Here is a 14,118-nt window from a genome sequence, read left to right on the forward strand (position 1 = left end):
GGTTTTCTAGCTATTCATATTGAATTTTCACCTTTTTTATTAATTATTTTTTTCTATTAGAAAACGAAACAAATAGATTATTTTATTACTTAGTGGACTTTTACATTTTCTTCATAGAGTAACTGCCATTTATTATACACTGGCATTTGAAGTTAAAGTATATAATGTAGCTTCTCAGACTTAATTTTAGAATTTTTATTAAGTTTTCTATAATGCAGGAATTATGCATAAAAGAATAATGATCATATAAACAACTTTTGTATTATTTTTACACTCTCTAGATCAATAATCTCTTCCAGATTTTAAATAAAGTGAAATGTAAGGAGATTCAAGATTAACATCTAGACCTATAATTACTTGGGATTGATTTTTCTATTCTATTATCTTTCTTATATTATGATTATGATTAGTCTAAATAATATTATATTTTGAGGGTCAAAATAAAGTGGGCCAAAACTCTTGCATAGGGTATTTTTATAATTAGCCATGCAGTTTGCTTTCCCCAAGAAAATACAAAGCAGGTAACTGTATTTTCATTGTGTCAAAATATTTTTTTTTATTGTTCTATTCATTTAATTTGCTCTTCTTTTCACTTTTCACAATATTATACATTCAGACCTCCCCCCAAATTACATATTTTGAGGAATTTCCAGTTTATAACTTCATTAATATTTTATTCAGTGAGTTTAATTAAAATTTTTACATTCAATTTAAATAAACAGTAGTACAATTATAAATGATGCTTTTCTGAGAAGTTGGATCATACTTTCAATTTAACAAAGATTGGAACTGGTAATTTACAGAAGATTTGCCATAAATGCATTTAATAAGTAATTTGCTGTGAATGAAATAATCTGGTTCTACAGTCACAAATCTCATTTAGACAAAGATACTTTCTAAATCAGAAGTTACCTTTATTTTTGTGTGGGTGGAAAAATGTATATTCTCAATAGTTTATTTTTAAGAAGTCCTAATATAATGTTAATATGAACCAAAAAATATTTTTCAGTCATTGGTTGTTTAAGAGCTATCTTTATTCTATTTTCCACTTTCTTCCTTACATCTATTTTTTACCCATTAAAAATTCACTCAATTTTAATTATGTTTTTATGTTAGTTATATTCTTTGTAACATACTTATAATTAACAAAGTTATTCTTATAAAAAGATTTGCCTAGGTGCTTTCTAAAATACTCATATGTTACCAGTGTTAAAGGACCTCTTAGTTTTTAAATGAAGACATTGTTAGTAGTTAGTGACTTTCCATTCATTTTTATTTAGTTTACAAATACTATGCCACATGTTTCTTTTTGGGTTATTTTATTGAAAATTTTTAATGTTGACATTATTACAGGTGTCTTCCTTTTCCCAGATACATTGTAGAGGGATCGAGGGTGTAAGCATTAACAAACTAAATTTGGAAAGATTTTTAGATCAATGAGACAAGTGATTTTAAACCTAGTTTTTAAAGATGTTCATCAAATCAAATCTTCCACAAAAAAAAAATTTTATATTTTGTCAATATATATAATTGAATAATACTTGAGTTGTTTGAGCTGAAATCGGTAATTTATTGAGTAGCTACAACGTGTTATGTGCTGTTCTCAACACATCACAAATACCGCGTCATTTCATCTTATAAGGACCCAGATGTGGTAAGCATTATTATTTGAGGAAACTGAAGTTTAAAGTGAACACTGCAACAGTTCAATGCCGCTCATTTTTTTAATTTGCTCCAGTGTGTTGTGTTTTATCACACATTGATCTCAGTACCCAAGAGAGTGGATAAAAGACTTTACTATCCCTCACACAAACAGAAGAAGGCTAATACAACTTGAGCCCATTTGTATCTGAATATGTTTGGCTTAAGAAAGCCTAGAATTGATAAAGGAAATAGCCTAGACAACTCCTTGAATCTAGCTGGTCATACCACTGCTTATAAAACCGAAGCCACAGTTACTGGTTTCTGTATGTGAACTTATCCTCCTGGCCTTTCCTACAGATTGTAATTTCTTTTCTTAATGAATGCCTTAAGGAGACCAACAGTGTCTTTTCTTCTATACCCGTATTACAGGCCTAGTAGAGAACTAGGCTGGTCATTTGTCAGTGTTCATTTCCTGTCCTGCCACATTTTGTCTCTTGGGATTTCAGAATAATGTCACTATTTGAATAGTTTGAGGAAAAAAACAACTTTCTACAACCTCAACTTTGTTTCTCTTCAGTATGGCACAAAGTGGTGATGAGAAAAAAAAAAGTCACAGAGCAGTTTCATTAAAAAGGAAACTCCTTGCTACAGCAAGTATAGTCTGGCATAGCACAAAATGATATAAAGCATAGTCTAGGGGCCCTTCAGCCCTAGATGAATGTCTCCATTCAAATGCCATTATGACTTAAATTATATCATTAAAGACTTATTCCCTTGAAAATTTTCTTTTTGTATCCATTTGAATATGCAAGTGAACCTGATAATAATTGTTAATGATTTATTAACTCTTCTCCTTATGGTGCTGTAAGTCACAAGAAGAAAACTATACAGAAAGGCAAGGTGAAATATACCAAAGATAAACTGCCTTCATTGAAACTTTAGCTAAGTTATAACTGATTCTGTATTTTCTCAACCTCTTTTAATCATTTTTACCTGTTGTTCATAACAATTTTTATTTCTTTATATATCTTTCCATGTATGATATGTATGTTTTCCATGCTATTCCTCTTTTACTCTGAGTTCAAACTGGGATCTTTCCTTCTAGTTCTTAAAATAATTCTAGAAAACCAAGATCAACACAAAACTAAAATGATTCTAATTTGCTAAATTCAACTGCATCCTTGACAATATATTTTACTTTTTCTAAAAACATCTAGTGAATCAGTATTTATCTAAAGGGAAGCAATTAAAAAAAATGAACTATAGCCAAAACAAATTTTCATTACATAGTACCAATTCAAACCTTAGTATATTTCCTACATTGAGAACACTTATGAAATTTAATGTCCTGAACATATAAAGAATTCAATGATTAAAAATACTTTTTTAATTATCTTTTCTCTCTTCATACAGTTTAATTATCAAGATTTTCTTAAGGATATTGTTAATGGTCAAATCCAGAATAATGACTTGGATCCATTATGTAAATGAAACAACCACAAATTTTGAAAAATTATCTATGCAAAGGCCAAAGTTTAAGATATTTATCTAGTGTACTTTTAAAGGATTATTGTCCTAATTAATCTAAAGCATATTTTACAAAGATGATATTAAAATTTAACCTTTCATGAAGAGAAAAACAAATTTTGTTATGTATGAAAATTTTCTATATGATTGAGCTTAGTCAAAACTTATTTATTTACCATACAATTATAAAATACACAAAAAATTGAGACAAAAATAGTAGTCATAGCTCCAAGGTGTAGAATGTGTGAATTTATCAATTTTTTCAGTGATTTGGGATTGTCATCTGTAAAGGTATTTTTAATTGTGTTAAGTGATTATCCTATATAATAAAGAGATAATATGCAAATGGTTGTCACACCCTCATGCCATCACTCTGTAATGGCTCAGACACTAAATATTAGGGAGAGAGGAATGGGGGCCAGCCAGGCTATGGCCCAGGAGAGGGACAAGCTGCCTGCCCTGTGGTCCCAGGCATCAGTGGCTATGCCTGCACCTGTGGCCTGGCCTGGGAGAGGGACAAGCTGCCTGCCCCACAGTCCCAAGTGCCTGCAGCTGTGGCCCAGGTGAAGCCACCCACCCACAGTCCCCTGAGACTGCAGCCAGCCCGGGCAAAGTCAGCCCGGGTCCTGGGTGCCTGTCACCGGCCAGAGGGAGGAAAGCCTGGGTCCTGGGCTGTAATGGCTGGAGGAGGGAATGCTGGGTCCTGGGTATGAGGCAAGGCAAGAGGTGGTTAGGGGTGATCAGGCCAGCAGGGGAGCAGTTAGGGGTGATCAGGCAGGCAGGCAGAGGTGGTTAGGGGTGATCAGGCAGGCATAGGGGTTAGGGGCAATCAGGCAGGCAAGCAGTTAGGAGCCAGTGGTCCCAGATTGTGACTGGCAGTCATAAATCCCCTGAGGGGTCCTGGATTGGAAAGTGTGCAGGCCAGGCTGAGGAACGCCCCCACCATGCATGAATTTTGTGCACTGGGCCTCTAGTTAAAACATATTTCCTTTAATGTGGGAAACTGAAATTCTAGGTTCTATCACTTGATCTGGTTTGTTTTAGCACATCACCCCACCCCACTTACTTTATCAGCATCTTTTTTTTTTAATATGTTTTATTTAGTTTTTAAAGAGAGAAAGGGAGAGGGATAGAGTTAGAAACATGGATGAGAGAGAAATATCGATCAGCTGCCTCCTGCACACTCCCCACTGGGTATGTGCCCACAACCAAGGTACATATCCTTGACCAGAATTGAACCTGGGGCTCTTGATTCTGCAGGCTGACGCTCCATCCACTGAGCCAAACAGGTTAGGACTATCACATCTTTTAAACAACTATAGAACATCATTTATAAATAATCAAAGTTGAGCACTTTTGCCTGAATCTTGAAAGATTCATTTAACAGATAGCTATTATGTAGATTTTAAGTGATTATCAAAATAGTAGTTAACACCACCTTCTACCTTCAAGAAGAAAAATAATAATAATAAAGGAATAAGGTAATCATAAAATTGATAAATACAACTGTAGTGATAACAATTAGAGACAGAAAAGTGGGTCAAAGTTTTCAAATATGATTTTTTTTTCAGATCTACAGGAGATATAGCATTAAGTGATCGTTTCCACCTATTTTTTTTTTTCATGATTAGAGATCAGGATATTAGTGTGCCTACGTGCAAGTGAATTATACTCCTGAAATTCTGAAATTCATTTCCAACAGGCAAATTATATGACAGCACAAAGTAGAATATTCAAATTTAATTTTGATTTAGTTCTGTAGATTCAAAGTAATAAGCTAAATGTATGAAAACATCAAAAAGTAATATTTAAAACCAATAAAAACTCACATAATGCTATCCTTTTCAGTGGTTCTCAACCTGTGGGTCGCAACCCCTTTGGCGGTCGAACGACCCCTTCACAGGGGTCGCCTAAGACCATCCTGCATATCAGATATTTACATTACGATTCATAACAGTAGCAACATTACAGTTATGAAGTAGCAAAGAAAATAATTTTATGGTTGAGTCACAACATGAGGAACTGTATTTAAAGGGCCAGAAGGGTGAGAACCACTGCTTTAGCTTATAGTAAAACGTATTGCAGTCTCTTATAAATGTCACACAGCTAAAATAATATTACCAAAACTAAAATTGTCCTACAAATAGCTTTATAAACCATAGTTAAGATATTATACCATTTAACCACATTCAGAAAGAAGCTAATATAATAACCGGGGGGGGGGGGGCATAAGAAAAACAATGTCATCCCAATAAATTTAATTTAAAAATTTCTTCATGCCACAGGGACAAAAAGCACACACACAAAAAATCTCATGTAGCAAGTTGTTGCCACTATTATATGGCTAATTTTATATCTAAATTGTAGTAATGCCTTAAAACTTTGGTTAAAAATTTTCAGTGACCTTTCAGATAAGGGTAAGTTTTTCACTGATGCTTACAAAACCCTCCACAGAAACAGGTGTTTTTTAAAATGTGGATGTTTTAATTTAACGAATTATAAATGGCAAAGCTATATTTCCAGTAATTACAATGGAAAACAAATATACTGTGTTTAATTTATTATAATACAATATACTTTTACATTTTAAAGAGATTTATTATTTTTGATATTTAAACTTAGAGAGAATAAAAAGTTATTTAAGCCTAATGCTATTTACTAATACATACCAAATGCCAACTCTTAACCCTGAAGTAGTTTGGTGATTTGTAGATCAGTTGTCTAAAAAAGGACTAGCTCTCTAAAGACCCAATATTTTTAAGATTCATTTTAGTTTTTGATCTCTGAGTAGGATGGTGGTAAATACCTGATTTCATTCTAATAATGTTGAGTCTGGGAGCTACATGTAAAAACCAATGAATTAGAAGATACAGAACCGTATACGGAAAAAAAGTATGAATCCTATATTTTATAACTTTGAAATCAAGTTTTAAATAAAAGTTCAAAGTGATGTAGATGATTTATTTTTTAATATTAACCTTAAGTGAAGATTATAGCCATGTTGGGGTGGGGCCAAGGGTATGACTTTTAGACAATAACAAGATATTGTCTGGTATGCTCAGAATTTTTAATATGTAAAGTTCCTTTTGTCATCTCTATGAGATTTATAGAATTCTTGAAAAATGCTTTCAATGAAACAAAATACTTTTAGAATTAAAGAATTGTTTTGTGATGGTAAGATTTCATTAATGCTCCACATGTTTGTTTTTTTTCCTATTTGGTTGTTGCAGTGTTTTATATAAGTGCAATAAATCAAGCTTATTTTGTTTTTTGAAATCTAGTATATTATTTTTCAATCTCATGAGAGAGCTACATTGATTATCTCACTATGTGGATATAATTGGCAATATCTCCTTGCAGTTGTATTATTTTTTGCTTCATATAATTTGAGGCAATGCCATTAGGTGTGAAGTGTAGCAGAATGTGCCAACCCAAACTATCTACTTTAGTATGTGAAGCTGAAGGCAATCAAGAGCCAGCAGACACAGAAAAAGCTTTTATCTCCTCATTATCAGCCAAGAATCTAGAAGGGTATAGGGGAAATTATTTTACTTCCTCTATAGATAGCTGCATATAAGTTTATGATTACAACTTCATTGTGCTTTGATCCTTTTTATTTTATGTAGTGAACCTCTATTCGTGACACTTTGTTGACCTTATGTAATTGTTTGATATAAATATAGTGGCCTTGAGAGATTAAAAATGATGGCAGAGTAAGTGGATGCTGCACAGACATGCTCTCAGGAACAAACTGGAATTACAACTAAAATACAGAAAAACTTCCTGAATAATCAACAGAAGACTAGCAGGAGAGAACACTGATACCCAAGGACCTAAAGTGGAGACCACATAGAGACTAGTAGGAGGGGTGGAGGCGTGAAAGGGCTGTCCAGGAGCTCACAGACATCAACTGAAGTTCCGGAGAGATATCTCATCTGTGGGGGATTGCCACTGAGAACTCTGGGATCTAATACAAAAGCTGGGCCCCAAGCAGAGAGAACCAGAACTGAGAACAGTACCCATAAAAAATCTGGCTGTGAAAAGGAGCATTGGGTTGCTGTCTGTCAGGGAGTGACAGCTGAAAATTCAGGCACACTTTTAAAGGGTGAACACACATAATTGCCTATGGCACCACCCATCTTGTGCTCACACAGAGGGAGAGCAGAGTGGACTAGAGCTGTGTGAGCAAAAGCCAGGATTAGGGACTCAGGGGTTTGATCTCAGAAGGCAGACAGTCTCCCTCTCCCCCATATCCTGTGCTGAGTCATTCCCTCACACAGTGGAGGACATCTTTCCCATACAGACATTTGCCTTGCCTGAGAGAAAGACAGTTGACACACCCTATTAGAAAACACCTTGTCCTGAGGTCACTTGAGAGACTAAAATTAACAATTAGCCTTCAGGCAGAAGCAACTGCCCCACCCTGTTTAAAAAAAATTTCACCACACCTGAGGACAATTACATGGGGGCAATTCAAGTTGGAATTCTATCAGTCTGTAGGCAGAGCTGGTCTCGGGAGGCTTTGAGTCTTCTCCTGATCTAATTAGTCAGGAATAGCTTTTGACACTGTCCTGCACTAAAGATTGAGAGGGATAGAGGATCTACCTAATACATAGTCACAAACCCAAACAGAAAGCCAAAATGAGGAGACAAAGAAACAACCCCCAAATGAAAGAACAAGAGAATTGTCCAGAAGAAGAGAAAAACGAAGCAGAGAAAGAAATTTATCTGAAACAGAGTTCACAGTAATGATGGTAAAGATGCTTAACAGCATGAAAAAAGTTATAATATCTATGAAAAAATGAACAGTCAGAAATAAAGAATGACATAACACAAATAAAGAATACATTGGAAGGAATACAAAGCAGATTATGGGAAACTGAGGATCAAATTAGTGAATTAGAAGACAGGGTTGAAAAAATCACTCAGAACCAAAAAGGAAAAACAATTAAAAAATAGGAGGACAGCTTAATGGAGCTGTGAGACAAGGTGAAACATAAAAATATTTGAATAGAAGTTATGCCAGAAGAGGCAGAAAAGGAAGAAAAGGATAGAGAACATGTTAGAAGAAATAATGGTAGAAAACTTTCCTAACATGGTAAAGGAAAAAGTCACACAAGGGCATGAGGTACAGAGAAACCTAAGCAAGAAGAACCCAAACAGGCCCATGCCCAGACACATCATATTTAAATGTCAAAAATTAAAGATAAAGACAGAATCTTAAACGCAGCAAGAGAAAAGCTAAATGTCACCTACAACGGAGCTCCCATAAGGCTGACACCTTATTTCTCATCAGAAACTCTACAGGCCAGAATGGAATGGCATGAAGTACTCAAGGTAATAGAAAGAAAGGATCTGAGACCAAGATTACTATATCCAGCAAGGCTGTCATTCAAAATAGACGGTCAAATAAAGAGCTTCTCAGACAAAAATATAAAATAAAATAAAAAATAAATAAAGGAGTACATTGCCACCAAGTCAGCATTACAAGAAAGGCTAAATGGACTGCTGTTATGAGAAGTAGCAATAAAGAGAGAGAAACCTAGGCACACAGAATTAAAATGGCAATAAATAAGTACCTATCAATAATAACCCTGATGCCAGACCAGCGGCAGGTCGAGACCTGGACGAAATTCTAATCGCCCTCACATCAAACCTGTGCCGCTGTCCGGGCTGTCATCTCCTAAGAAAGGTCGTGGGGCCATGTCGAACATGGAGAAACACCTATTTAACTTGAAGTTTGCTGCAAAAGAGCTTAATAGGAATGCCAAGAAATGTGATAAAGAAGAAAAGGCTGAAAAGGCCAAGATTAAAAAGGCTATTCAGAAAGGGAATACAGAAGTTGCAAGAATACATGCTGAAAATGCAATCCGTCAGAAGAACCAAGCAATTAATTTCTTGAGAATGAGTGCTAGGGTTGATGCTGAGGCAGCCAGAGTTCAAACTGCAGTAACAATGGGCAAGGTAACCAAGTCCATGGCAGGTGTAGTTAAATCTATGGATGCTACATTGAGGAGTATGAACCTTGAAAAGATTTCTGCCCTGATGGACAAATTTGAACACCAATTTGAAACACTGGATGTTCAAACACAACAAATGGAAGACACAATGAGTAGTACTACAACCCTAACAACACCACAAAGCCAAGTGGATATGCTGCTTCAAGAAATGGTAGATGAAGCTGGCCTTGATCTCAATATGGAACTACCACAGGGTCAGACAGGATCTGTTGGCACCAGTGTTGCTTCCATGGAACAGGATGAACTATCACAGAGACTTGCTCGTCTACATGATCAAGTGTAATTTAAAGAACTGGTGCTTTTGTTTACTTCACCTGCTTCTGAAAAATTTCATGTGTATATATAGATAAGTTTCACTCCAGTTACACTAAGAACACCATATGTTACAGAATGCTTAAATGCTATTTATTTATAATGCTTTCTTTTGCCATGTTGTACTTTCTAATACTTTAAGAAATTCCATAGAGTTTCCACCTTGACATATTTTATAGTTTTGTATATTATATTGTAAAATATGGGGGACATTTTTTTAGATGACTTTGACCAAGCTGGCATTAATTTGTTGTATAAGAAACATCCTTTTTTTTAAAATATATTTTATTGATTTTTTTTTTACAAAGAGGAAGGGAGAGAGATAGAGAGTTAGAAACATCGATGAGAGAGAAACATCGATCAGCTGCCTCCTGCACATATCCCACTGGGGATGTGCCTGCAACCCAGGTACATGCCCTTGACCGGAATCAAACCTGGGACCCCTCAGTCCGCAGGCTGACGCTCTATCCACTGAGCCAAACCGGTTTCGGCTGAAACATCCTTTTTAAAAATTGCATCAAAAATCTGGTAACAAAGTATTACAGAAGAAAGTATAGAATAAAGATTTTGGTTTCTTTTAATTCAAAGTTGTTTTAAATCTCTGCATTCACATGTGATGCATAATAGTAAAAGCAGGGAAACCAAGTTTACTTAACATGCTTACAAGCCAAAAATACCTTATTTAGTGTCATATGATGGGCAATGCTATTTTTTTAAGAAATCATTTTTTTATTTTTGGAGAGAGAGGAATGGAGAGGGAGAGAGGAGAAACATCAATATGAGAGTGGAACATCCATTGGTAGTCTCCTGCATGCGCCCTGACCAGGAATCGGTTCAACAGCCTTTTGGTGCATGGAAAGATGCCCAACCGAGCCACACTGGCCAGGGAGACAAAGCTATTTTTTTTTTGTTTTATATTTTGTGTTTATTTTTGCTGTTCAAGCACAAATGCAATTGACTTTTATTCTGTCTTAATCAGCTTTTAAATTTAGATTATTACTGGATTTTTTAACCAGTAATTTGATGACTATTATTCCGAATTCCTGAAATTTTAAAAAAATTTCATGGATAATTTTCCAATATAACTAGAAAAAATATACACCGTTACATTAAAGAAATTAAAGTTTGCTCAGTTTTTAAATTTTTTCTTTGCTAAATCACTATTGTTAAGTATGAAATTAAACCTTTCATACTTTCAAAAACACATTTTAAATGATTCTCCTTATTTCTACTCTACCCTTGATAACACTGTATTTTGAAAGATTAATTTACATGGCCTTAATATAATTTATATTTTTCATATGATTGTTTATTGCTTTTTGAGAATCTTAGCCTAGATTTTAAAAGCAACAACAAAAAGTAACAGAAGAAACAAAATGGAATCAATTCAAGTTACAACTACCATAAGCCCTGGTTAAATGTATTTGTCCTTTTAAGAAAAGACTCTTTAATAACTGGAAGAAATTAAGTAGAACTAAATGTTGGAATAAAATGTTTTGCCTAGCCATTCGAATAACTTCCAGAGCAATGGAAGTTGGGTGTACAATGTAGGGGGTTGGAACGCGGAAAAGTCCAAAGATCAAAAAAAGACTAAACTCTGGAAGGCCAGATCTTTGGGGGAAAGCATTTGATGGCCAATTGTACAACTTTCCATCTCTCCAGTAATAGTTCTGTTTTACCCAACTAAAATGAACAAATGTTTGCAATTTTCTTCTATAACAGTCACAAATGTGGAGAAGTGACAAAGTTATATTTTAGCTGGCATACTACTAATCTATGTTAAGTAGGTAAAGTGTTTTTCATTACTTACTGCATGATTGATTCATGAAAGAATTTTAATATTTCATTAAGTTTTGTTGACTAGCAGATCCATTGTTAAGTCATGAAGGCATTCAAAGTGCAATTATGGAGACATTTTTGCTAAGTATTCACAATTCATACATGTTTCCTATTGTAAATGAGAGTGTATAAATGACGATTATTTTCACTGGGTAATGAAATTAGAAATTACTCTTTTGTTAAGTTTCAGTTAAACCTACTTAACTTTCTTGGTACTTGACTAAATGGTATGACCTCAGTGTGGTAATCTTCTATTTTGTTTATAATTGATGCTTTGTCCTTTTTACTGAAAGTATAAGTTTGTTCATATTGGAACATCCTGGGGAGGTATAGAAGAGATTAATACAGACTAAAATATCTATGAAATAGTTATCTCATTTTCCATTGGTGGGAATTGTAACTTTTGTTCTTTTAAATTAAATAAAAAGTGTTAATTGTGAATATGGCTTACTTAAATCTAGAAAAATATATGGTTCTGATCTAAAAATAAATGTTCATAGTTTTGCTTAAAAAAAATAATAATAACCCTAAATGTAAATGGATTAAATGCTCCAGTTAAAAGGTATAGGGTAGCTGAATGGATACAAAAACATAACCCAACTATATGCTGTCTATAAGAGACCCACATCAGAACAAAAGACACACAAAGGATGAGAGTGAAAGGATAGAAAAATCTTTTCCATGCAAATGGAAAAGAAACAAACAAACAAACAAAAAAGCTGAAGTAGCAATATTCATATCTGACAAAATAGACTTCAAAATGAAGGTCATCACAAGAGACAACAAAGGTCACTACATAATACTAAAGGGACCAATCCACCAAGAGGATATAACCCTGGTAAACATATATGCCCCCAATATAGGAGCACCTAAATATATTAAAAACTTCTAGAGGACTTTAAGGGAGAAATTGACAACAATACAGTCATAGTAGGAACTTTACCCCCTCCCCCCAACTTCACTGGATATGTCCTCCAGACAAAAACTTAATAAGAAAACAATGCCTCTAAAGGACACTGGATCAGATGGAATTAATTGACATTTATAGAACATTTCACCCCAAAGCAGCAGAATATACATTCTTCTCCAGTGCACATGAATCATTCACAAAGGTAGACTACATGTTAGGACAGAAGACAAGTCACTAAAAGTTCAAGAAGATTGAAATCATATCAAGTATCTTCTCAGATCACAGTAATTAGAAATTAGAAATCAACCGCAGTAAAAACACCCAAAAACATTCAAACACATGTAGACTAAATAGCATGTTATTAAACAATGAATGGGTTATCAATGAGATCAAGAAAAATATCACAAACTTCCTGGAAACAAATGAAAATGAACACACAACAACCCAAAATCTCTGGGACACAGCAAAAACAGTCCTGAGAGGGAAGTTCATAGCACTACAGGCATACCTCAAAAAGCAAGAAAAATCAGCTATAAATTATTTAACCCTACAATTTAAAGGACTAGAAGACAACAACAAGAAAAGCCCAGAGTAAGTAGAAGGAAGGAATTAATAAAGAGCAATACAAAAGAATCAATGAAACCAAGAGCTTGTTCTTTGAAAGGATAAACAAAATTGATAAACTGTTAGCCAAACACGTCAAGAAACAAAGAGTGAGGAACCAAATAAAATCAGAAACAAAAGAGGTGAAGTAACAACTGGCTCCACAGAAATACAAAGGATTATAAGAAAATACTATGAACAACTATACAGTATGCTAACAAGCTGGACAATGAGGATGAAATGCACAAATTTTAGAAAAATACAATCTCCCAAAACTGAATCAGAAAACCTGAATAGGCCAACACCAACTGTTGAAATAGAAGCAGTAATAATAATAATAATAATAATAATAATAACTCTCAGAAAATAAACTCCCAGGTCCAGATGGCTTCACAAGGGAGTTTTACCAAACATTCAAAGAAGAACTAACATCTATACTCCTCAAACTATTTCAGAAAATCCAATAGGAAGGAATACTTCCAAACTCTTTTTATGAGTCCAGCATTATCCTAATTCCAAAACCAAATAAAAACACTACAAAGAAAGAGAATTACAGGCCAATATCCCTGATGAACATAGATGCTAAAATCACTAACAAAATATTAGCAAATCTTATCCAGCAAAATATTAAAAATATCATACACCATGACCAATGGGATTTATTCCAATGATAAAGGCTGATTCAATATTCACAAGTCAATAAATGTGATACATCACATAAACAAATTGAAAAACAGAAATCACATGATCATATCAATAGATTCAGAAAAAGCATTTCACAAAATCCAACACCTAATTTTGATAAAAACTCAGCAAACTGTGAATAGAGGAAGCATTATCTTAACATGATAAAGGGCATATATGACAAACCTGCAGCTAACATCATACACAATGGGCAAAAGTTAAAAGCATTTTCCCTAAGAACAGGAACAAGATAGGGATGCCAACTTTCACTTCTCCTATTTTACATAGTACTGAAAATCTTAACCACAGCGATCAGAGAAGACAAACAAATAAAAGCCATTAAAATTGGAAAGGAGGAAGTAAAACTCTCATTATTCGCAGATGACATGCTATTGTAGATAGAAAACCCTAAAGACCCCACCAAAAAACTACTAGATTTAATAAATGAATTTGACAATGTAGCGGGATACAAAATCAACAACCAAAAATTGATGGTTTTTTTATACACCGATAATGAATTCTCAGGAGATACTAAACAAATAATCTCATTTACCATTGCAATAAAAAAATTAAGGTATT

General features: G+C 34.2%; 1 protein-coding gene across 1 annotated transcript; it reads left to right on the top strand.

Moving 5' to 3' along the window:
* The first annotated feature begins 8,774 nt into the window (after positions 1-8,774).
* Positions 8,775-9,592, top strand: LOC118653967 (charged multivesicular body protein 1b-2-like). The gene has a single exon (XM_036304993.1). It carries the CDS (start codon positions 8,875-8,877, stop codon positions 9,472-9,474), a length of 600 nt encoding a protein of 199 aa, XP_036160886.1. The 5' UTR covers positions 8,775-8,874; the 3' UTR covers positions 9,475-9,592.
* The last annotated feature ends 4,526 nt before the right edge of the window (positions 9,593-14,118 follow it).

The sequence above is a fragment of the Myotis myotis genome, unplaced genomic scaffold (assembly GCF_014108235.1).
Source record: "Myotis myotis isolate mMyoMyo1 unplaced genomic scaffold, mMyoMyo1.p scaffold_m19_p_4, whole genome shotgun sequence".
In the NCBI taxonomy this organism is placed as follows: domain Eukaryota; kingdom Metazoa; phylum Chordata; class Mammalia; order Chiroptera; family Vespertilionidae; genus Myotis; species Myotis myotis.

Coding starts and splice junctions, on each gene's coding strand:
- LOC118653967 (XM_036304993.1), top strand. CDS start 8,875: ATGTCGAACATGGAGAAACACCTATTTAACTTGAAGTTTGCTGCAAAA.